The sequence below is a fragment of the Thalassophryne amazonica genome, chromosome 16 (genome assembly GCF_902500255.1).
Source record: "Thalassophryne amazonica chromosome 16, fThaAma1.1, whole genome shotgun sequence".
In the NCBI taxonomy this organism is placed as follows: Eukaryota; Metazoa; Chordata; class Actinopteri; order Batrachoidiformes; family Batrachoididae; genus Thalassophryne; species Thalassophryne amazonica.
The window spans coordinates 56871867-56896328 of NC_047118.1; the positions used below are offsets into that span (position 1 = coordinate 56871867).

Below are 24462 nucleotides of genomic sequence, written 5' to 3' on the forward strand. Positions count from 1 at the left end.
ACACGCTGGAGGGACTACATCTCTCGGCTGGCTTGGGAACAGCCTTGGGGTTCCCCCGGAGGAGCCGGGGGAGGTGTGTGTGGATTGGGAGGTCTGGGCGGCTTGCTTGAGCTGCTGCCCCCCGCGACCCGACTCCGGATAAAGCGGAAGAAAATGGATGGATGGATGGATTTTAAGAGAAAGAGTTTGGACCATGTGTCATGCTTCGTTGCTAATAGCTTCAAAGTCTCACAAAATGTGTGCATGTCGAATTGTGCTGCTCCAAGTAAAATCAGGCTTGAAACAGCTTCATTTTAGACATGCATTACAGTTGTCCCTGAGTCTTGTCTGAACTTTGTTTTGTGAGATAGTTTTGTACTTTGTGACATGCACATCCAGTAGGAAAGAGTATTACAGCTTTATAATGTTCCAACGCCACCTAGTTTTGTAGGGGGAGAGGGGCCCAGCAACTCCTTTCCATATGAAGCAATATGCATGTTCAATCATTCATTTTCTAAACATTGTATTACAAATAAGGGTGCAACATGTACATAATAAATAGGTAATTTAATCGAGAGGTAACATTGTTTCAGGATGCAAAACCTCAGCATCTACAGGGGTATTTTACCTACCAACTAAAATCTAAAAAAAACAAAAAAAGCATAAAAATAGAGTGCCAAGAGCCCAGTGGGTTACCGGCTCAATTAAAGCCAAAGGCAGAATGGGCCATTGTCTGCATAAAATGACTGCCATTTCCAAGGTAACGAATCTGCGCAAATAATGTTGGCACAGACCGATTGTCAGTGACCAATATTGTGCCTTTGTTAAATTAAAACAAAAGTTATTGGACAGATTTGAGAAAATTGGGTCCAAATACCCAAAATGGCTGTTTCGGCATAAAAATGGCCACCATTTCCAGACAAACGAATCGATGACTATAATTTTTGACGTAAATATGTCACAATCCATGTTATGCCCTTGACAAATTAGGAAAAAAAGTTAATTTTTGAGAAGTTGCCTTTAAGTGCTCAAAATGGCTATTTTTGGCATTAAAAATGGCCACCATTTCCAAACAAACGAATCTACAAATAATTCTGAGACAGGAACAATGTCAATGACCCATATTGGCGCCCTTGCCAAATTAGAAAAACGTGAGACAGTTTGAGATATCGCAATAACAGATGATGCCGATGACTACGATGGATGCCGTGCTACGACATAGGGTTAACGGCCGATACGCCCCACCCCCCAAAAAGAAAGGCAAGCATTAGCTTACTTCAAATGTATAAAAGCCCTTTAAACAAATAAAACCCTGTGAAATGAGTTAATGAAATTAGAAATAATTTTAAATTTGATTGAATTTGATAAATCCCCCCCCCCCCCCCCCCCCCCAAAAAAAAAACAAACAAACAAAGAAACAAAAACTAGAATATTAAAGATGGGCTTCACTGACAGGTCTATTGTCAAAAGATGGAAATATGGCATTTTATTTTATGGAACTCAACAATAAGACAAAGGCCTGTATGCATGAATGAAATACTGCCAGAGACTTGATGGAAATTAGCATGAATATGCAAATATTCCGTTTCACATCAAAATACAAGCATTGCTGATCACATTCATACAGACCTGCAAAACACAGCAAACAATCACAACAAAAGCTATTGGTATGGCTTGTATAATTTCACTCATCCGAGCTACAGCACTTCCACATCAGGATGATGACATCAGTTTCGAGTGACTGTTTGTTCGCGAGTCAACTTCTTTTAAAGGCCTGGTTTCATGTCTTGTTTTGGGAAAGAAGGTTGAGGTTCCTCTAAACAGGATTATACAAAGAAGACTGGTGTCTTGGTAAGAAACCGGAGTCCCAGCATCCTTTAGAGGTGTGCAGGAGGTAGCGGGTTACACCTGGAAGCCTGTCCCGTACTGGCGGATCTGGGCATCAGTCATTGACAGATAGACCGTCCTCATACTGGGCGAATACTGCAAGAAAAATGATATGAAACATGAGTGCATTTGCATATTAACAACAGCAGCCAGAATATATTCAGGCTTCAGAGTGCACAACAAAAATGTGATGGTTTGAGTCAATGGTGAGGAATTGCTTGTTAACTAAGAGGATGTGAAATGAAGGATGGAGTTTTATGTGACGGCATAATTCAGGAGGTACGCAGCACAAAGAGGGGCAAGAGGGTCATGGCATAAAATGCACTCACTTTGACACTGATGCAACAATGCCTGAAGGTCAAAGGTCAAACAGCAGAGGTACAGAGCTTTTGGGAAAACTTTGGACTTTGTGTTATGGGGCCAAACATTCTGGACAGTAACATATCAGAGGTGAACCCACAGCGGGTTTAAAGGAGAGGAACGAAATCATAAAAGTTCAAATAGTTAGACAACATAAAACTTACGATTTCTAAAAGTCTGAGTAAAAGAGTGAGCACAAAAAAAGGTTAGTTGCAATAAATAAACTACTTAATATTCTGCAAAGTGATAAAACTGTGTGTCAAAGAGAAAACTGATTTGCTACAAATAATCAAAAACAAACCCACAAAACACCACCTCCTGCAGTTAATACAACTGACTGTTCTGTGCCTGTTGTGTTATAGGAAGCTAATAAAGTTTCATTTAATTCTGTTAATTTATATAGCCCCAAATCACAATATAGGTTGTTCTAAGGTGTTTCAACAAGGGAAAAGTCTAAATCATGTCAGTGGGAGTCTTAAACATAATGCATGCTAAAATTACCTAGGCTGTATGAGCATAAAAATAGGAAACAGAATGTGACCTTTGACCTCTTAAAATAGGTCAGGTCAACCATCTTTGAACTTGTCCAAGTTCTCTGTCCAAGAATGTTCCCTGTGAATTGGAAGACCCTGGCACTAATATGGACTGGACCTATGCTGAGCACAAACAGACGGATGCAAGGCCTTTGCAATACCCGTGGCCATTTTTTGGTCTCAGGTAAAAATAGATTAAAAACTGTAGGCAAATTACCTGAGAGATAGCGAAGTGATAAAAGTGATTAAAGTTTCTCCCCAAATTTAATTGGCAATCCCAATGCAGAATGTAGCACCTGGCATCATTAGGTTAGCGGGCCATATTTTGACTCATGACGGACCGCACTAAAGCAAACACGAAAGCAGCTAATGTCTCCAGTTAAGCACGTGTCTAATATTGTGGATGAAGCTGGCGTGGTTAATGTAACAGTTGTCATATGCAGTCTGAGAATCATTCATAACTAGCATGATTGAATATGCTAAGTTAGTGGCATTTATGAATAGTTATGGGCTAGGACAGGTCGTAACTAGCACTTGGGGGAGCAAATGCAAAAACATTTTCTGAAAGCTACATATCTCTAAGCCATCTCTCACATGATAGCAACATTGTGTAGCTTCTGATTTCCCAGCCTTTCAGGGACCCCTCATGACAAAAAATTTAATTTCTGTTTTTTTTTTCCCACATATAAACACATTCAAATGACAAATACAATCTTAAACAGTATTCTAATCATACTTAATGTCATGGTTGATGTTAAATATGTAAAATTGTTCTGTGATAATTGTTTTAAATGCTGAAAAGGTCAAAATAAAATGTTTTGTCATCTCCTTCACTGTTTAATTTGCATTTTGTTGAAACAAAATTACAAGCACTCAACATACATAGTATTGAAGACTGTAAAAGGCATCTCCTTGGGAAAACAGAAGAATGCATTTGGTATATTTTTAGCTTCCATCTTGGTTATTGGCAGCCATATTGGATTTAGTGTGTGTGTGTGTGTGTGTGTGTGTGTGTGTGTGTGTGCGCGCGTATAAAATTGAACATTAAATATGGTATTTAGCTTGAGATTTAAAAGATATTTAGTGTTTCATTTAGCATTGTATGTAAATGCTAATTTTATTTCATTAACATAAAATTTGGGTTGATACGGGTCACTTTGAAAGGCTGTAAAATCAAGACGCTACATGATATTGATTGCTATTATGCCGATATGAACTCTGGAGAAACATAGCTTATATATAAAAATATATGTAGATAGTAAGCATTGCCCCCGCCCCCCCCCAAGTGGTAGTTATGACCCCTCCTCGTCCATACACTTGTAGTAAAATGCTACAAACTTTAGCAGAGCTTTCATCGTTTAAAAGAAGGCCCGGGGAGTAAAAATTTGATACCAAGCATGGTTATTAAAGTTTGTATTTTTCCATTAGTGGTTCACCATCCATTTATTTAATAAAATTGTCTTTCAGTTCACTTTTTGTGGTAGTTTGATGCAATAGTGTGTATCCCTGTGTGTTCACGCATTATAACCCTGTAAATATGGCAGGAATGTGGTTTTTCCTAGAAACAGCAGAAAAAGTCCATTCTCAACTTTAACCCAGGGTGGTTGTGGCGGCCTATGGCGCAATCTGTTTCTGCTCCCTCACAATAGCAATACACCAGCAGACAAACCTAAACACATTTCTGTGTGAGCCATGATAATGCCAACTGGGTCAGCTGGAACTCAGCAATGACACAATAACCCATTGTAAGATGAGGCCTATGGACTTTCAAAAGATATGCAATTGAAGTATAAAAATGAGTTTTTCGGACATAATTGATAGTTTCTACTGTGTAATCACATATTTTTTTTCATAGTGTTTACCATCAACCCAAACTATATTTAATTGCACCCGGAGGATTAAAAATAATAATAATTGGGCAATATGACCTTCAAAAAAGTTTCAAGTATGTTCAATGCGAGATGTGTTGAAAAACACGTCTACAGAACCTAAATAAGGCAGAAAAATTTAGTAAAGAGATTAATGTCATTGTGATCCAGAGTGCAAACGCACGTTAGATTTAGACTACATAACCCGTGTGAGAATGAGCAGAGAGTCCTGTTGTATCCAACACCTACATTGGTCATGTCCCATGCATAAAATGCAAGAGCAAGAATAATAATGCAGGTACACAATGGACAAACAAATGGAGCGTTCAGGTCATCGTCCCCGGCAAAATAATCAATCAATCAATCAATCAATCAATTTTTTATATAGCGCCAAATCACAACAAACAGTTGCCCAAGGCGCTCTATATTGTAAGGCAGGCCATACAATAATTATGTAAAACCCCAACGGTCAAACGACCCCCTGGAGCAAGCACTTGGCTACAGTGGGAAGGAAAAACTCCCTTTTAACAGGAAGAAACCTCCAGCAGAACCAGGCTCAGGGAGGGGGCAGTCTTCTGCTGGGACTGGTTGGGGCTGAGGGAGAGAACCAGGAAAAAGACATGCTGTGGAGGGAGCAGAGATCGATCACTAATGATTAAATGCAGAGTGGTGCATACAGAGCAAAAAGAGAAAGAACAGTGCATCATGGGAACCCCCCAGCAGTCTACATCTATAGCAGCATAACTAAGGGATGGTTCAGGGTCACCTGATCCAGCCCTAACTATAAGGTTAGCAAAAAGGAAGTTTTAAGCCTAATCTTAAAAGTAGAGAGGGTGTCTGTCTCCCTGATCTGAATTGGGAGCTGGTTCCACAGGAGAGGAGCCTGAAAGCTGAAGGCTCTGCCTCCCATTCTACTCTTACAAACCCTAGGAACTACAAGTAAGCCGGCAGTCTGAGAGCGAAGCGCTCTATTGGGGTGATATGGTACTACGAGGTCCCTAAGATAAGATGGGACCTGATTATTCAAAACCTTATAAGTAAGAAGAAGAATTTTAAATTCTATTCTAGAATTAACAGGAAGCCAATGAAGAGAGGCCAATATGGGTGAGATATGCTCTCTCCTTCAGTCCCCGTCAGTACTCTAGCTGCAGCATTTTGAATTAACTGAAGGCTTTTTAGGGAACTTTAGGACAAACCTGCTAATAATGAATTACAATAGTCCAGCCTAGAGGAAATAAATGCATGAATTAGTTTTTCAGCATCACTCTGAGACAAACCTTCTGATTTTAGAGATATTGCGTAAATGCAAAAAAAGCAGTCCTACATATTTGTTTAATATGCGCTTTGAATGACATATCCTGATCAAAAATGACTCCAAGATTTCTCACAGTATTACTAGAGGTCAGGGTAATGCCATCCAGAGTAAGGATCTGGTTAGACACCATGTTTCTAAGATTTGTGGGCCAAGTACAATAACTTCAGTTTTATCTGAGTTTAAAAGCAGAAATTAGAGGTCATCCATGTCTTTATGTCTGTAAGACAATCCTGCAGTTTAGCTAATTGGTGTGTGTCCTCTGGCTTCATGGATAGATAAAGCTGGGTATCATCTGCGTAACAATGAAAATTTAAGCAATACCGTCTAATAATACTGCCTAAGGGAAGCATGTATAAAGTGAATAAAATTGGTCCTAGCACAGAACCTGTGGAACTCCATAATTAACTTTAGGTCTGTGAAGAAGATTCCCCATTTACATGAACAAATTGTAATCTATTAGACAAATATGATTCAAACCACCGCAGCGCAGTGCCTTTAATACCTATGGCATGCTCTAATCTCTAATTTTATGGTCAACAGTATCAAAAGCAGCACTGAGGTCTAACAGAACAAGCACAGAGATGAGTCCACTGTCCGAGGCCATAAGAAGATCATTTGTAACCTTCACTAATGCTGTTTCTGTACTATGATGAATTCTAAAACCTGACTGAAACTCTTCAAATAGACCATTCCTCTGCAGATGATCAGTTAGCTGTTTTACAACTACCCTTTCAAGAATTTTTGAGAGAAAAGGAAGGTTGAGATTGGCCTATAATTAGCTAAGATAGCTGGGTCAAGTGATGGCTTTTTAAGTAATGGTTTAATTACTGCCACCTTAAAAGCCTGTGGTACATAGCCAACTAACAAGATAGATTGATCATATTTAAGATCGAAGCATTAAATATGGTAGGGCTTCCTTGAGCAGCCTGGTAGGAATGGGTCTAATAAACATGTTGATGGTTTGGATGAAGTAACTAATGAAAATAAATCAGACAGAACAATCGGAGAGAAAGCGTCTAACCAAATACCGGCATCACTGAAAGCAGCCAAAGATAACGATACGTCTTTGGATGGTTATGAGTAATTTTTTCTCTAATAGTTAAAATTTTGTTAGCAAAGAAAGTCATGAAGTCATTACTAGTTAAAGTTAATGGAATACTCGGCTCAATAGAGCTCTGACTCTTTGTCAGCCTGCTACAGTGCTGAAAGAAACCTGGGGTTGTTCTTATTTTCTTCAATTAGTGATGAGTAGAAAGATGTCCTAGCTTTACGGAGGGCTTTTTTATAGAGCAACAGACTCTTTTTCCAGGCTAAGTGAAGATCTTCTAAATTAGTGAGACGCCATTTCCTCTCCAACTTACGGGTTATCTGCTTTAAGCTACGAGTTTGTGAGTTATACCACGGAGTCAGGCACTTCTGATTTAAAGCTCATCTTTTTTAGAGGAGCTACAGCATCCAAAGTTGTCTTCAATGAGGATGTAAAACTATTGACGAGATACTCTATCTCACTTACATAGTTTAGGTAGCTACTCTGCACTGTGTTGGTATATGGCATTAGAGAACATAAAGAAGGAATCAATGAATCCCATGAAAATGAATAATTGTACTGATTTCAAGTCATCAAACACTCTTTAATTCCAAAGATATTGAATGCAATATTACAAAACCAAATTGATCATATATCACGGACACTGATAGTGCTCCCAGCGTTCTTGTCACAAAGATTTAAAGGGGTTTAGGGGGGTAGAGTTGATGGACGGTGCAGCCTGAACAATCATCTAATCCTGAAATGTCCCTTCTCCCAGCTCAGGATATATTACTCCAACTTTCTTGAGGAGTAGAAAACCTCAAACATGTAAAACTGAACAAAATCAGTTACAATCTTGTTATCTGTTAGTAGATTATGCAAAGTAATGAATTATTTTGAGGTAGCTGGTGGAAATATTGTTATAGGACTTAATTTTGTTCAATATCTTGATCCTGGATTTAATTATTTCTGCTAATACAACAAGAGACAGACACATAGAAGAATGTGCTGAGGCTGATTTATGTCTGGATTCTGTAGCATGAAGCAGATGAGAGTCTGATTCTCCCTGGACAGGATGCTAGTCTAGCACATCAAGGCCAGTGCCCAGTTACGGCTCATAGGACTGGAACAACACAGAAGAAGTGTCTTATCTGTGGCCAGACAGGTTGCATGACCTGGATTCAAACCCAGGTCTATGAATCTACATGCAAGTTTTTATTTATTTATTTTTTTATTATTATTTTTTTAAACTGTAAGTTCTGTACATAGACTGTATATACGTTGGGCAAACCCTCTGTGATGTCATGTTTAAGTTTTCTGAAGAGACCCAGAAGACCCGTTGCTGTAAAAGTGGTGCTCTATGTGTTCAAGTGTTGCCATGTTGGCAGTGCTTGCTCTGCCTATGTCCCAGCCATGCCCTTAGTGGGTAAAGTGGAGCCTGGGCGAGACCCTGCATGACCTGGACGGGACAAATGAGTTACCAAACCAGCTAAAGTTAACAAGCTATCTTTGATTTTAGTGTTTTAATAAAGCATATTTTTGGGGACTGGGCGATGTTTTTCATAATGGGTGGTTTGGACATCGGTGTTAAAAATTATAACTGCCTTATTTTCTCTGAAATTGTGGATTAACCAGACCTAACGATCACCAAAGTTCCAATAGCTGCTAAAAGTGCTCACACTGCTAACATCAAAAATTAAAAACAAAAATAACAGTAAGAAATTTTACTCGACAGAAATACTGGAGCGCAGACTTCTTGCATGATCCTTTAGGACAATTAACTGCACAGCAAGCCATATTATTACAGATGTTTGTAATAAAATCTAGAGAAAAGACAGACATGGTCGCTCACAAGAGCTAGCAGCCTGTGGTAATGGAGCTCTGGATTCAGCTCGACGGCACACACTACCTGTCACTCAAAGCAACCACGCCCTAATTAGTCATAAATTCATTCTTTAATATATGTTTAACTGATCAGTTGACATAGGCTTCTATGGGAATCTGCTCACTTTTGTAGCCAGCCTCAAGTGGAGGAACTACAACTATTTCTTCTTCTGGGTAGGCTGCATTTTTGGCAGCTAGAAGTTGGGGCTTGGTTCTGTAAAGGCCCACTGGGCCGGAGCTTATTCACAGACACCAAACTTTGAAGTGGATGAGCATCTACAACTAACCCCGCATGGGACACCAATTACTTCCCCAGCCAAGGCTGGAACCCATTTACAGCTGGATGGACTTGGACAATGCAGATGAACTGTCTTGTCAATGACAAAAACAGGTAACGCACACATCTGGAATCAAACCTCACTCTATAAATTGGTAATCCATCACAGACCATGAGGAACTAGAGTCCCTTGATTGAGAGAGTAACGACATGATGAGTCGGGAAAAAAAAAAAACGGTGACGTGACTTGTGGTGCCATCAAAAATAGCGTTCGCTGTTAATCTGCTATTTTATTTATTTATTCACTGAAAATGACGGGTTGCTGTGCATTTGGATGCACAAACAGACAACAAGGGCTTCAAGATGTATAGACTCCCTTCAGATCCGAACAGAAGAAAAATTTGGGAAAATAAAGTCAGCCGTGTGGGATGGAAGCAACTTCTGCATCAAAGTTTTGAGAGGTAAATTTATTGTTCAGTCCCATGTGCAGTAAAACTCACCTACACCTAAACCGTCGTCGTATAAACCAGATATTCACAGTCATTGGACAACAAAAGTCCCAAAGTTTTTGTACTGTTTTCCATGTAATAAACACCGTATAGAACAGATTTTGTATAACAGATTTTTTGCTCACATCTGATAAAATGTCCCGTCCGATCACAATATATTTACATTAAAACCTCTCGCATGTGGAACCGGAGTCATTTCCATGATTAAAAGCCCGACCAATTCACACCGTTTCAGACTCGGACCTGCAGCCTGAAGTGCACCTGTTAAATCAGACACAAAATGCTGTGATTTGACACTTTTCTGCTTTTACTGCTTCATCTGCCATCAAATTACAATAGTTTTTGCAGTGGGAATGCTGATTAAAAATGGATCAGAAAAGTCTGCAACTTTACAACACAAAGTCTGAAAAAGAGGAAAATGTACATCTTACCTTTGAATTGGAGGTGATGATTGTAGAAAGAAAAGCTTTTTGAGGGTCAAATTAATCCATAATAAAGTATAATCCAGTGACGGAGAACTTTAAAACTGTCACGCACGTCACTGCAAGACACAGCGTTACAGAGCTGCAGCTGCATAAATCAGTCTTTAAATTAATTAACTAAATCATCATAAACTGTAAATTTATGTCAATTTGATAGCTTAATTATTTTTATATTCATTTTGATAGCACCTGTACCTGGATGTGTTGCTGTATGTGGTTAAATGATTTAAAAAAAAAAATGTTGAAAACATAAAGGTTCATTCAGTAGTTCAGCGCAGTTGGAACCAAATGGCGCCATATTCTGAGTTGACGTTACTCTCCTCAATCAAGGGACTCTATGAGGAACTAATGAAAAATGTTCCAATGTGGCTAAAACAAAAGTTCCTGGATCCAGGTCCACATCAAGATTCTGAAGTTCTGCTTATGCCCCACCCCTCCTTCAAAATTTCAGCAAAGATTTTTTAAAATCAGCCACTTTAAATCAACAACCTTGGTGGCAGGGTAAAAAATATTTGATGTTTCAAGCAATAACAAGTCATTGCTTCAGCCTTCCAAGCAACATATGTGCATCCCAGAAGGGAAATTGTCATGAGGGTCAAATGTAATAAAAAAATAAATAGGAATTGAACCTCTGCCTCACAGACCCCTCTCCATCCCTCAGGCAGCCAACTTCAAATCTCTGCTTTAATTTCTGCAATTCTAGTTACGAGCCCCCTGTCTTTACCTGTGGAGGTAAAGTTAGAACTTAGAACCTCTCAACATCATCCGCATGGCAGGAGGGTGCAGGAATCATGATAATAATGAATGCACTTCAGCCATTTGCCAGCAGAGGGCAGTCTTCCATCACATGTAAGGTGCCCTGATTTGGCACTGATAGAGTGAGACAGTGTGCTGCTTTGTTCATGTGCTGTAGCAGTGTTGAGGTCAGCAGAGTTCATCTTTATCACACAAGAGACACTAGGGCCTCATACGGCCAACGCACCGACGGAGGCGGGGATCCTCTCCCTATCAGAGGCATGTTCTCGTACCGCGGATTCCCTCCAAACAGCATGGACTGATTCCTGCGAGAGAACACACATGAAAGGCTTAGAAGATGTGCTGCACTCAAGTACAAATTTACTCATCTGCTGTTCTCACATGTATTCAGGAGGCGGCGTGAGGTTGGAGGCAGACTGTGGAGGTGGAGGAAGACTGCTTTGGCTGCCTAGGCTGCTGCTGTGACTACAGAAACTGTGGATGTTGGACCTCCTAGGATCGTAGGGTATCTCCTGTGCTTGAGGGTTGAACGGGTCTTCTTCATCCACGTCGTCATATTCTCTGTCCCTGGTGGGAAAAGAAGATTACACCCACATATCCAATGGCAATAGGCACATTCAGAGGAAGTTCCTGCATTAACACTGTGCACAAGTGCATTGTGGGGAGTCTGTAATGGAATAAGGGAGGAGCGGGGTGGGGGGTTCACTTGGTGCTGACCTGCTGCCCATTAGTGTCCACACACGGAAGATCACGCATAACATGGCGGTGAGTGCGCAGGCAGCCATTAGGGAAAACAAGCAGAGGTAGAGGAGCCCTTCCACCCCGTCATAGCAAAGCCCTATTAGAGCATCCAGGGTAGTCCTAGTGGGACAGATGCAACAGTCCAGAGCAGACTCACTGCTGAATATTTGTTTTTTTGTTTTTTTTTCAATGAACAAAAGTTCAGTTTTCAGAAATACATACACTAACAGAGACACAGCCATTTAGACAACTGGTTAACAGCAGTGAACTTATAAAGGAAAATCTGCTACAGTTTTATTGGAATATGGGGATTATATTAAAAACAAGAGCAATCAGAGATTTCTGACATCCACCAATCCGGATCCGGAATCACCTCCAAAATTTCATGGAGTCTTCGTGGCTGAATATGTATCTGTGGTGCAAATTTGGTGAGAATCCACAAAGTAGTTTTGACATAATCCTTAAAAGCCTATAAATGAAATCCTGAGTCAGAATCCGGATCAGGTTCACCTCCAAAATTTAATGGAGTGAAATGAAAGTGAATGAAAGACTTTGTCTTATGCTCTTTAACAAAGACATATGGTATGGCATATAGATAAATGTATAAATTAATTTTCTAATTTAATAAAGAAACATGTTTGGATTGTTCATTTGAATTTATTTCTCTCTCTCACACACACACACACACACACACACACACACACACACACACACACACACACACACACACACACACACACACACACACACACACACACACACACACACACACACACACACACACACACACACACGGGGCATCACTTCCTCTGCTTTGCTCACCTGGTTTTGTTACAAAGAAGAATCAAAAAGACACACACATCCAAGATGTGTAAAACGCCGTGCTGGATCAAGGTAAGACAAATATTAAAGCAAAAATCCGCACGGCCTCAGCGCTCCCATGCAAAAGCAAGCAAACAAACAAAAAAACGTTTATTAGACACACCTTTTTTTTTTTTTTTTTTTTTGCATGGGAGTGCTTAGGCTGTGCGGATTTTTGCTTTAATATTTGTTACAAAGATGAACATTTTTTTCAAGGCCAGGAAAAGAAAGTTCCAGGTCATTCCAGGGTCTTAAACTACCTTCTCAGGCTTTTCACTGGGACTGGAGAGCTAAAAGCGTTGAGAAAGAATTGTGTTGCACAGCTTCTTGCGTGTGCTGGCACTGTATAACTCCAGTGGAGTTAATTTTGCAATGTGGTGCAGTCTTACTTTGTGAAATACACACACCATTGAATACCAAAGAATTGTGAAACAAAAACCACATAAATGGATGGAAATGCGCACAAATGCACTCTCCCTTTTACCACATTAACAAAAATTCGCTTGAGTTGCGATACTAGTTGGATGGAAACACAGCTAATGACAGAGTGTACCAGTTCCTGCTGTAATAACATTACACGTAAGTACCGTTTGTTACCATGACATAATATTACAAATGGTAAAATAACCAAAATTATTGTTCAATCCTATTCATGAAAGGTAATCCCACGCAATCTGGTTTTCTATACTGCGCCAGTTATTGCAAACAGACACAGCAAAAAATACCGACAAAGTTGCTCACTCTCCATTGACTCCGGTTGACTCTGGTGCAAGCCTGTTGTGAAGAGACCCATCCAATATGGAGGCAACGCTGACTTTCGTTGCAGCAAGTTATGAGGTGTCTACGTAGTATATCGTGTCTATGGTTGTGATAAAATATGGCAAAGGTCTTGGATAGACAAAGGCTGATTGGTAAACACTGCTGCATGCAGAATTCGAAGACTTCCAGTGTTTAAAATATAAAAATTGTATATTAAAGACGATCACTAGATAGTCAGTATGTAGCTTCCAAGACTGCCTGACAATGCTGGAAAAAGGCTATAAGTTTAATTTTATTTTATAGGGGGAAAACACAACCGAGTCACAAGCCCCCACCCCCCCAACCCCTTGTGCCCCAGAAGAATCTAGCTCCACCCCTGCTATACCACTCTACCATGAAGCTTTATGGTTCCACATGAGATTTGGCACATTTTATGCCAGATGTGTTCCGTGGCATTAACTCCTGATGTTCATGGCACAGCCGGCCTTAAGTGCAAACCTGCAAATGTCCCCAACGTTTAATTCAGAAATTTGATACCGTGCAATGAGCTTACATTTTTGCCCATTTGATCATTTGAAAAAGATTTATTAAGTTAAATATTTCACATTAGAATTGGAAGGTTGGTTTAGTGTGAAAGAGGAAATCATTCTAATAATTCAGGGCATAAAAAGCTCAGGAAATGTCATCTCTCACCTTATTTTTTCTTTTGATGTCAGGGGTAAATGTGAGTGCAGAATGTGATAACACAAACGTGACAGAATAACAGCGCAGATTGTCAGGCTGGTGTTGCAGCACTAAATGTTGTCTTCATGTTATCTGACAGCCTGATGTCAATCTGATGGTGTGCATGCTGGAAATGCATTGGTTGATTTACTTGTAAGATGCATAGAGTTTTGCTATTAAGGTTGTATAAGGTTCTGCTATTAACCTATAAAATTTTTCATGGACGAGTGCCTCCCTACTTAACTGGCCTACTGAAACCCTATGTACCGGCCTGGGCTCTGCATTCTCAGGGTGCTGAACTACTTTGTGTCCCTAGGGTGAATAAAAAGTCTGTGGGTCAGAGCTTTCTCTGCACCTGTTTTGTGGAATGATCTCCATACAGCAATCAAACAATCAGATTCTGTAGAGACTTTCAAATCCAGACTTAAGACGCATTTAGTCTCCCTTTCATATGGCTAGCATACTGGCAGAGTACGGTACTGTGCATACTGTCCTTTTAAATTAATTTTATTAGTAAACTGAGTGGGTCGTGGCCTCAACTTGATCTAAATTCTGGATCTTTTAGTGAAGCTTAGGGCTAGCGACTGGTGATCACTTTAGTATTTTTGTCTGCTTTCCAGTTGCTTAATGCCACTGAATTTTACCTTAGGTGTAGTTTTTCTGGCTGACCGATTCCACTTTCTTTCTCTCTGTCCGAGGTGTGGATGACATCTCGTGCTGGATTTGAAGACTGCATAATTTCTGAAACGGACGTGGAACAGAGTCTGTCGTGGGCACAGGCCCACTGAATGGCATGATGGATGACCCCTGCCTGTGGACTGGATGCCTGCATGGACTTCTCATCAAATTCATCTTTTGTTGTGTTATTTTCTGTTTTGTAAAACTTTGAAAAATCTTGTAACTGTTAGAATGGCCTGACCAGCAGGTCACCCTTCTGAGTCTGGTCTGCTTAAGGTTTCTTCCTCAATATCATCAGAGGGATTTTTTCTTACCACCATCACATGTGTGCTTGCTCTATGGGTTGGTAAGGTTAGATCTTACTTGTGTGAAGTGCCTTGAGGCAGCTTTGTTGTGATTTGGTACTACATAAACTAAATAAACTGAAACTGATAGAGTGCGAAGTGACCCACTGAACTACAGCCAGTATTCATTTAAAGCAAACAGAAGTATAGTGACCCCTCCTCCATCCTCCATCAATCCATCACCCTGCTGACATTTTGAATGTTGCCCCCCCAATCATAAATGGCTAAATCTGGCTTGGATTTGACATGTAGGGCATCGTGCTATCTCCCCACCTAACAGATCTAATCTGTGCACAGTGTGTCACACTTACAAAGGCACAGCTGTCTCCATCAAGGAGGTTATAGTTTCATCTGCCAGTTAGGTTTCATACTGATCTCCAAGAAAACACGAAGAGGCCAGGCTCACAGGTGCCAGTGTTGATCCCTGGATACTTTAGCGAGGAGCAGATGGGACACCAGCCCACCACAGACTGCTTTCCCAGCCAAAGCAGGTATCAATTTACACCAGGGTGGACTGGGACAATGCAGATTAAGTGTCTTGTCCAAGAACACAAGTAGCACAACCAGGACTCAATCCTTGGTCTACATACTGGTAGCCCAAATCCTATCACAGTGCAGGGCTGGATCTAGCTTCTTGCTTTATGACACAGCTATAGCATTTTTACCCGAGGCCAAAATATGGCCATTGGGTATCACGAAGATTTTGCATCCGTCCTTCCACCTGTCTCTCTGTGCTCAACATAAGTCCAGTCCTATTACTGCCAGGGTCTTCAAATTCATAGGGACCATTCTTGGGACACAGACCTTGGACGAGTTCAAAGATGGCTGACCTTGACCTAGTTTAAGAGGTCAAAAGGGCACATTCTGTTTCCTATTTTTATGCTCATACGGCTGAGGGTATTTTACCATTGCATTATATTTTCCTGTATTCCAAGACAATCTGGGAAACCAAAGTACTGACTCTCTAGTCACAATTTTTCATGCACAATTTTCATTTTAAATACTGGAAATCTTAATGATTTGTAATCATCTAGAAATGTGATGTGTTGAATAGAGTTTTTTCAAAATCCCCAGAATATAAAGAGAAGTTTGGAAATGACTGACAGCGGCCCTCTAAGGGGTTCTGAGTGAAACTACAAAGCAGCCTCATTAAAACGTCTACTGGCAGGAGTGTGACCTTACCTTACGTAGCCCTCGGCAGTCCAGCAAGGCTGTTAGCTGGTGTAGATTGAACTCAGTGGAGTTCAACAATCGCTGGATTCCCAAAAGGTCTCTCTGTATAACAAGGCACATTACAAAGAAAGGAAACTGTTACAGACACCCTTCTATAACCAGGTTTAACGGTCTGGAAACCATCTACTTACCTGGGCAGTGGGAAATATCGGCACTGTAAATTGCAGCAAGCCCTGGACCTGGATTTGCATAGTTGTCAGAGAACGCTGGTAGATTGTCAAAGACTGTGAAAACAATCAGCCACAATGACAATTTTTTTTTTTTTTGGTCAGCACATTGTTGGCAAGTGACTTGCTGTTAAGTAAGGATTTACACCGTGTTTAATACAGGAAGCATTTTTTTCAGACAGATTATCATCCAACCCGCCAACTGTCTTTCCCCCACTACATAACTGTCTGCCCTCCTTATTCCCACCGATTCTCAAAGAACAATATTTACATCAGCGAGGCCATCAGGGACGCGCTTATCTTTACCTATTTAATAAACGCCACTGTAATCCCGATATGGCCTTTGCTAGAAGAACCCCGTGTGGTTTTTAAAAAAACCATTACTACCAAAGCGGTTATGTGATCTCTCGTATTTGCCTGGTTCTTAGCAGGATTACTTGCAAGATTTTCAGACAATCTCCACAAACATGGTAGAATAATGAGGAAGAGGTTCTGGTGCTGACTGAGATCCAGCTGTGGATTTTTATTTCTTTATATTTATTTTCCCAGTGAGATGGAGCAACTTTTACCCCAGGATGCAGTGGTACCACATGCAGAGGCATAGTTTTCAGTTCTCCGTGTGTGTGTGTCTGTCTGCCTCTTGGGGTCTGGTTAGGCCACCTTTTCTTATGTGAATGCAGCCATTAGATCGGAATGTGCCAGTACCAGAGTCACCAGCAGTTTGAGCCTAAGGATTGTGTTGATTCTTATTCTTTGCCTTCAAATAATCATTTGTTGCTCTCTGTTCCATTTGCCTGCACAGAACTGGGAAAAAGGGCTTTTGTTTACTTGGCTCTGTCTACATGGATCATGTTGCAAAAAAACTGGAAATTAACTGAACTTATTTCATTGAGCAAGTTTAACTGCAGAGGGAAGGGCTAAAGAACAACAACTTGTCCGGAAAGCCCTCACAGTGGGCCTCATGTATCAATGTTGCGCACTTGTGGTGTAAATTTACGGCGTAAACTTGAAATACACCAAAGTCACCGTGACATGTATCAAGCAGTGCGCACCTGCCCATTTCCGGCATACGCCTGACGTGATCTTGATAAATGCGGTGGGTGAAAACAATTGTAATTATAATAAACACACCCATAAATATTCAGACTCCGCTTCAGACACACCCTCATTTTACGACATGGAAGCCGGGAGACGGCAATGAAAAAGAACTCCACCAATCACGACGCGTGCCAAAAGAGCGTCAAAGCGGCCGTCGTACAATTGTTTTGTAGTATATAATCAATAAAGTGTTATAGTGGTCCCTCATTAATCGCTGGAGTTACGTTATAAAAAATAACCCGAAATACGCGAAACCGCGACGTAGTCAGCGTTATTTTTTACAATTATTATAGACGTTTCAAAACTGTAAAACCCCTCACTACACAGTTTATACACTTTGTCAATCAGGCATGAACATTTTCTCACTTTTCTCTCATGTGTAAACACTCTCAAAGTTCAAACCTTAGTAGAAAAATAAGACCAACCTGTTTTCAGGCCCAAACATTTGTTTGAGAAATAAAAATAGAACGTTTTCCTATAAATAATTATGATGGCTTATAGAACTAACAAATTCATTTTAACGATCAACGAACGAGGTCGGACACATAAGAAATTATTAATAGTGACTCACCAGTATTTCACAGATCGGGACTCTGCATCCTGATGTCGCGCCTTTTTCCACTCACACCTGGCTGCAGGTGTCTGTGTCCGTGTGACAAGATTCTTATAAACAGATACGCAGAACACAGAACACTGTAAAAAAAAAAAAGACATGCAAAATTGGACTAAATACTCCGCAAGACTTCGAGGCCACGACAGGTGAACGGCGTTATAGCGAGGGACCACTGTATTCTCTTTTCACATGTCAATAATTCTTGACATGTGGATATTTGCTCGCTCAATTAATAAGACACGCCTAATTTTTCAGATTTCTTTATTTTTAAAATGTATTTATTTATTTTATTGTAACAAACGAATGGAGACGACAAAACCTGATTGCAGCACGGTTGAAGGGAATAACAACACTACAGTTGTAATTATCAATTTCATTGTCTAAAACGATCACACCACATGAAGTTAAGCTCAGCGCTGCTCTGGCTCCAGGCTCGAAGTCTGGAGAAAAAGGCGAGCAGCGCTGTCTTTGCAGTCAGTGCTGTGACCATGGATCGTGCTCCATAACAATCCCGCAAAGGCGGGATTTGTATTGATTATTATGTAGTATAATCAGGAAAGTGTTATTTATGTAACATATGCATTGATTTGTATAATGGCACTGTTTATCATGTTGATCATCTTCATTTTTATGTGGATTCCAGCGCTGGTTCATTTTGGTGTATAATTTACGCCACCTCTTGACCTGGTGTATATTTTCAGTGCAGCGTACGCCAACGACCACATTGATAAATGCCAAGTGGCGCAGCCGTTTTGGCGCACACCCCATATACGCTCAAATATCGCCGTACACAACGTTGATACATGAGGCCCAGTATGTGGGTACCCACGATGGTCCCTGGACAAAGTGCAGAAGTCCCAGAGAACAAAGAGACCAGATAGACAGGAGACAAGAAGAAGAGGAGTGTCTCTCCCTTATTTAGCAGGAGTAGGGGAAAAACTACAGAGGATCTTCAGACAGCACAAAATCCCAGTTTACTTTAAACCGGTTAACACCTTGAGACAGAAATTAGTTCACCCTAAGGACAGGATCCCTAGTTACAAACACAGCAATGTAGTGTACTCTATCAGATGTCAGGAAAACTGTAACAAACACTACATAGGTGAGACTAAGCAACCTTTACACAAAAGGCTATACCAGCACCGCAGAGAGGGCGCCAGTGGACCTCAGTCTGCAGTTCATCTCCACCTTATAGACACTAACCACACGTTTGAGGACAAGGAAGTTAAAATCTTAGCTAGAGAGAAGAAATGGTTTGAGAGAGGAGTCAAGGAGGCATTCTATGTGAAACAGTTGAAACTCAGCCTTAACCAGGGAGGGGGTCTGAGACACGCTTTGTCCCCTGTTTACAATGGGGTACTCAGGACAAAGCAGTTTCAGTCTTTTGTTCATGGTAATGAGTCATTCACGTCATCAGGTGAGTCATCAAGGGAGCCATCAGGAGAGGCGTCCGTTCCATCATTAGGAGGGACAGCTGCCCTGTCATTAGGAGGGTGCTAACTAGAGCACAATAGGTGCTAATTAGAGCTGTTGTTTAGTCACTAGCCTATAGCAGTCGGCCTCTCCTTAGGAGGGGTCTGGTTAGGTTTAAAACTCCAGCTTTTGTGGCTTCTGTTTATTCTTCTCTACAAGAGTCAAGACAGAAGTCAGACTACCAGAGCAAGAATTTTAGCTGAGGAAGCTTCTGCGATTTGAAGCGAAACGTCTTCGCGTCAAGCAACCCAGTCCAGTTGAAGATTCAAGCTTCTCTACTATGGAAACCACCTGGACAACTGACAGCCTACACAGAAACTTTGTCATATGATGGTAAATAATCACATCATTCCCTTTGACCGCTTTGGGTGTAGAGACTGAGCTGCTGTGGTCCCAAATTATGCATCCACAGTGAAGTCAGGGTGGACCAATTTTTAGGGGGGGAGCACCATTCAGTCTGTGACACTGGATCACTTCCAAAACTTAATGGAGCCTTCCATGGCCTAATACGTATCTGTGTTGAAAATTCCGTCAAAATCCTTGCAATAGTTTTGACATAATCCTGCCAACAGTAATCCTTCAAAGCCAATATAAAGTGAAACTTGATCCAGAGTCTGGATCACCTCCAAAATTTATTGGAGTCTTCCTTGGTCTAATATCTATAAGTGGTGAAAATTTCATCAAAATCCATGCAGTAGTTTTGACGTAATCTTAGAATAGAATAGAACTTACCTGGTTAAATAAAGGTTAAATCAAATCAAAATATAATAGAATAGAGCCTTTATTGTCATTGCACATACAAAATTTGTCCTTTGCATTTAACCCATCCTAATTACAGTTAGACACAATCCAACCACTAGGAGAAGTGGGCAGCCACAGTCCGGCGCCTGGGGACCAACTCCAGAAAGACAGATGCTGCACTGGTCAGGGGCAGAGAACGGAGCAGACCCGAAATAAGAATGTTTTTGATTGTGGGAGGAAACCGGGGTGCCCAGAGGAAACCCACCCAGACACGGGGAGAACATGCAAACTCCACACAGAAGGGCCGTGAATCGATCCCACGACTTTCTTGCTGTGAGGGACCAGTGCTAACCTCTAATCCACCGTGCTAACAGAGAGACAGACGGACAGACAACTAAATAAATAAATAAACATGATTTTATACGTCTCTGGGGACGTAATAATATGCATAAATCGGTATCAAATGGACTGCATTTACATAGCGCTTTTCCATCTGCATCAGACACTCAAAGTGCTTTACAATAATGCCTCACATTCACCCCAATGTCAGGGGGCTGCCATACGAGGCGCTCAACTACACACCGGGAGCAACTAGGATTAAGGACCTTGCCCAAGGGCCCTTAGTGATTTTCCCGGTCAGGCTGGGATTTGAACTAAGGATCCTCTGGTCTCAAGGCCCACGCTTAACCACTAGACCATCACCTCCTCAAACATACAGTAAGGTACAGGCATGGCACTCTGTTGATATTTTGTCAAAAGACTGAGCCACTCATGGAAAATTCAGGGATGATCAGTCTTATCAAGTGCCCTTCAAGCTTATTGATTTAGCGAGCATTGAAAGATGGAGTGTGGAAGTATGCAGTCCTCTCATTTTACAGTCTCTTAAATCAATAAATAATGAAAAAAAATCCCGTGTTAATTTCAACATGCAAAAAAAATGTTCTGCTCTGAAAATAAATATGCAGTGTACCGTTTGCAGGCAGGTCCACAGAAATAACAGTTATCTCTATGCGTAATAATAATAAAAAAATTAATTATCAGTGATTTCAGTGAGTTTACCCCGAAAGCAGCAATTACACACATGATAAGCCATGGCAGAATTTCTTTTTGGAGATAATCTTTGATAAGTAATTATATTAGTATTTAGCTAAAAAATAGAACAGATTAAGGTTTGATAAGGATCACAATGCTTGACATCGAGGAAAAACTATTATCAGAAATAGTGATGAACTTTATGTGGCAGACAACAAGCAGTTGCACACACAGAAACCATAGAATTTTACCTGTTGGAAAGGATTTGGTAGATTTGGACTGCAGAACAAATAATAATGTGTAACACCTGCAGGACACGAAACACAGGAAGAGATGGAAAAAGAGATGAGTACGGTGAATAAAATCACGCCAAAGTGTGCCGCGGTAGTTGTGGAGATAAATTACCTTCACTGAGGAAATTACTGGTTTGGTTAACAATGAACTTGTCTGGAGACACACAAAAGTCACTGATACCCTGGAAGGAAACAAGAACACACTATAAACACTTCACTATTCAAGGTTTTTAATATATATATATATATATATATATTGCTGTGCGCCATGCGGCACCGCCGCGACGCACGGAATTCCTCCGCACGTCTGTCTCAATGTGCCGAAAAAGTGCTGATGTCCACGTCTTTTCACAATTCCTGTGCTAGTCAGATGACGTCCCAGATAAAACACAGCGTCCAGTTTGGAAATGAACGGCACATTCCACTGTTACAGGAGTTTTTCTCATGGAAAGAGGAGCGGAGGCTTCGCACGTCGCGGCGGTGCCGCATGGCGCAAAGCAACGCCGTGATGAAGCCTCACGGGACATGTTCTGGCATGTACAGGCACATCCACAATTTCTCGGATAATCACACGATGGATAAACCACCGACAGCTGTCTGAACGCCATCTCAAAGCCGTCCTGTGAGACCAAAACGGAGGTGGTTTTGTCTCGCTCCAGTAGCGAATCCATCGTGACGCGCGAAGCCTCCGCTCTGCTTTCCATGACAAAATCTCTTATTAAAAGTGAAATCTGCTGGAAAATGGTTGATGTCCAGCTCTTGTGATAACCAGAGAAATGGCACACGATGGTCACGGATCCAGACAGCCATCCGTTTAGAAATGAAATGGTCGTTCAGCCTGTCGATGGCGGCTTCGGAGCGCGGCACGCCCCACAGCCGCTGGGGGCCGTCCTTAAAGCGACAGTAACACTCCTTATTCTCTACCAAGCCTGTAACATTTTCACCGAAAGCCAGATAAATTTTTCTAATAGTTTCCAACTGCCAGTCTCTAACAGTTTCTGAAAAAATTCTGATGGAAAAAAAGCCCAAATCATTCCGCCATTTCCTGACAATGAAACAACGACGAGGGGGCTGGACCACTCCTCACTCAAAGCCTGCTCACAGGCGAATGACGCAACCGACAGGCGTGGAAAAACTCACACATGCGCACGAGGGTTCAAGCTTGTCTGACGCAGTCACACGTGATTCAAATCCATATGGTTTTTGAAAAAAATTATATATATATATATATATATATATCTGTGTGTGCCGCGACAAGAAAAACACCTCCGTGTTGAAAACCATTTGTAAAATTCAGGCGGCTTTTGATGGCTTTCAACAAGTGAGTAACTGAGAAATTGTTTAACAGCTTGGGCATGTTCCAACTTGTCCGTTAAGGTTTCCAACGGAGGTGTTTTTCCTGTTGCGACCCCCGTGGTTGGGTCCGGCCCGACATGCGACTCTACCCGCACGTTCTTTCATTACAAAATGTCCGTTAACAATGGAATGTCCGAATAAACTCCTCATGCCGACTTCTTCTGAAAGTTCTCTGTTCTCTGACGACTTACTGGGTCAACAGAGCCTGAAATGTGGAAGTTTTCAACTTGAAACGGCGAGATGCTGCCGCCTCGAAGCACAGATCGCCATCAGGCACCATGGGCCGTCCTTACGGCGACACTACCAGACCAAAATCTCTCATCAGCCGTTAAAATTTTTACCGAAAACCAGCTGAATTTATCGAATGGTGTCCACTCAGTTGTGCCTTACAGTTTTGAAAAAATTTTGATCAAACAAAGCAGCAGTCTCTGAGCCATTCCTAAACAATGAAAAAATCGACGAGAGGGTGGATGACTCCTCACTCAAAGACTGCCCACAGGCGAATGACGTAACCGACAGGCGTGAAAAACTCTTGCATGCCCACGAGGGTTCAAGCATGTCTGATGTAATCACACGTGATTCAAATCCATATGGTTTTTGAAAAAAATAATAAGGTCGGATACTTTTCTAATAGACCTCGTATACAGTGATGCTGGTAACGCGTTACTCTAATCTGAGCACTTTTTTTAGTAACGAGTAATCTAACGCGTTAATCTTTCCAAATCAGTAATCAGATTAAAGTTACTTCTCCATGTCACTGTGCGTTACTATTATTTTTCATTGTGGGTCTATAGCAGCATTAAACTTGGTCCATGGGCAGGAGTTCGGGGTTCGACTGAACTGCCCACTTTAAGCGAGCTGTGAGCTTTTCATCCACGGTTTTTTGCAGCTGCTCGACTCGTCCTCACCTCTTAAAGCGCGGTGATCAGCACACCTGCACTGAGCTTTACAAAGACATTTTTCTACTTTTTTCCTCCTTTATTTAGAATTGTGAGCTGAGCCACTCTGTATCTGGTCATTAAAAACAGCTGATCCTCCGTGACGCGTCAACAACTAACACTATTTTCCACTCAAATGCACCTAAACTCTCTTTCTGAGGACCACATGATGTGAAAATGCAATAAAACTTTCTTACCTGTAAATCTGTTCATGTTTTCTGCATAAATAAATATTATCCATTCTTTGTGCCCAAACGCCAAAGCAGGGGCGAATCCAGATGGAATGGGGGCGTGGGGGGAGGGATGTGCCCCCCCCTCCCCACAACACCCCTGGATTAAAGGTCCAGTTTTGAAGCCTTTTTTTTACTACAACTACTAATACTACTTAAAATAATATTAATTTCGACAAGTAAAATATTTAGAGAGAATTTAAATGTTAGAAAAATGCTAGAATGAATTTAATAGTTACATTTATAAACAATGTAGGTTTGAAATTGCAAGTTTTACTGTTACAGTGCTGTCAATACAGTATAGG

At 41.1% G+C, this 24462-nt stretch overlaps 1 protein-coding gene across 1 annotated transcript in view; it reads right to left on the minus strand.

Annotated features, from left to right (window-relative positions):
- Window positions 1-1442: 1442 nt before the first annotated feature.
- The window catches only part of LOC117528273 (protein tweety homolog 2-like), a 132022-nt gene continuing 109002 nt past the window's right edge, over window positions 1443-24462 (minus strand). Inside the window, exons 7-15 of the mRNA XM_034190881.1 lie at window positions 21746-21815; window positions 21592-21647; window positions 16348-16440; window positions 16171-16258; window positions 15705-15708; window positions 11595-11738; window positions 11259-11444; window positions 11104-11182; window positions 1443-1962 (exon numbers count right to left, since the gene is read on the minus strand). Of these exons, the coding sequence (XP_034046772.1) occupies window positions 1882-1962; window positions 11104-11182; window positions 11259-11444; window positions 11595-11738; window positions 15705-15708; window positions 16171-16258; window positions 16348-16440; window positions 21592-21647; window positions 21746-21815 (801 nt within the window). The 3' untranslated portion in view covers window positions 1443-1881. The remainder of the gene's footprint in view (window positions 1963-11103; window positions 11183-11258; window positions 11445-11594; window positions 11739-15704; window positions 15709-16170; window positions 16259-16347; window positions 16441-21591; window positions 21648-21745; window positions 21816-24462) is intronic.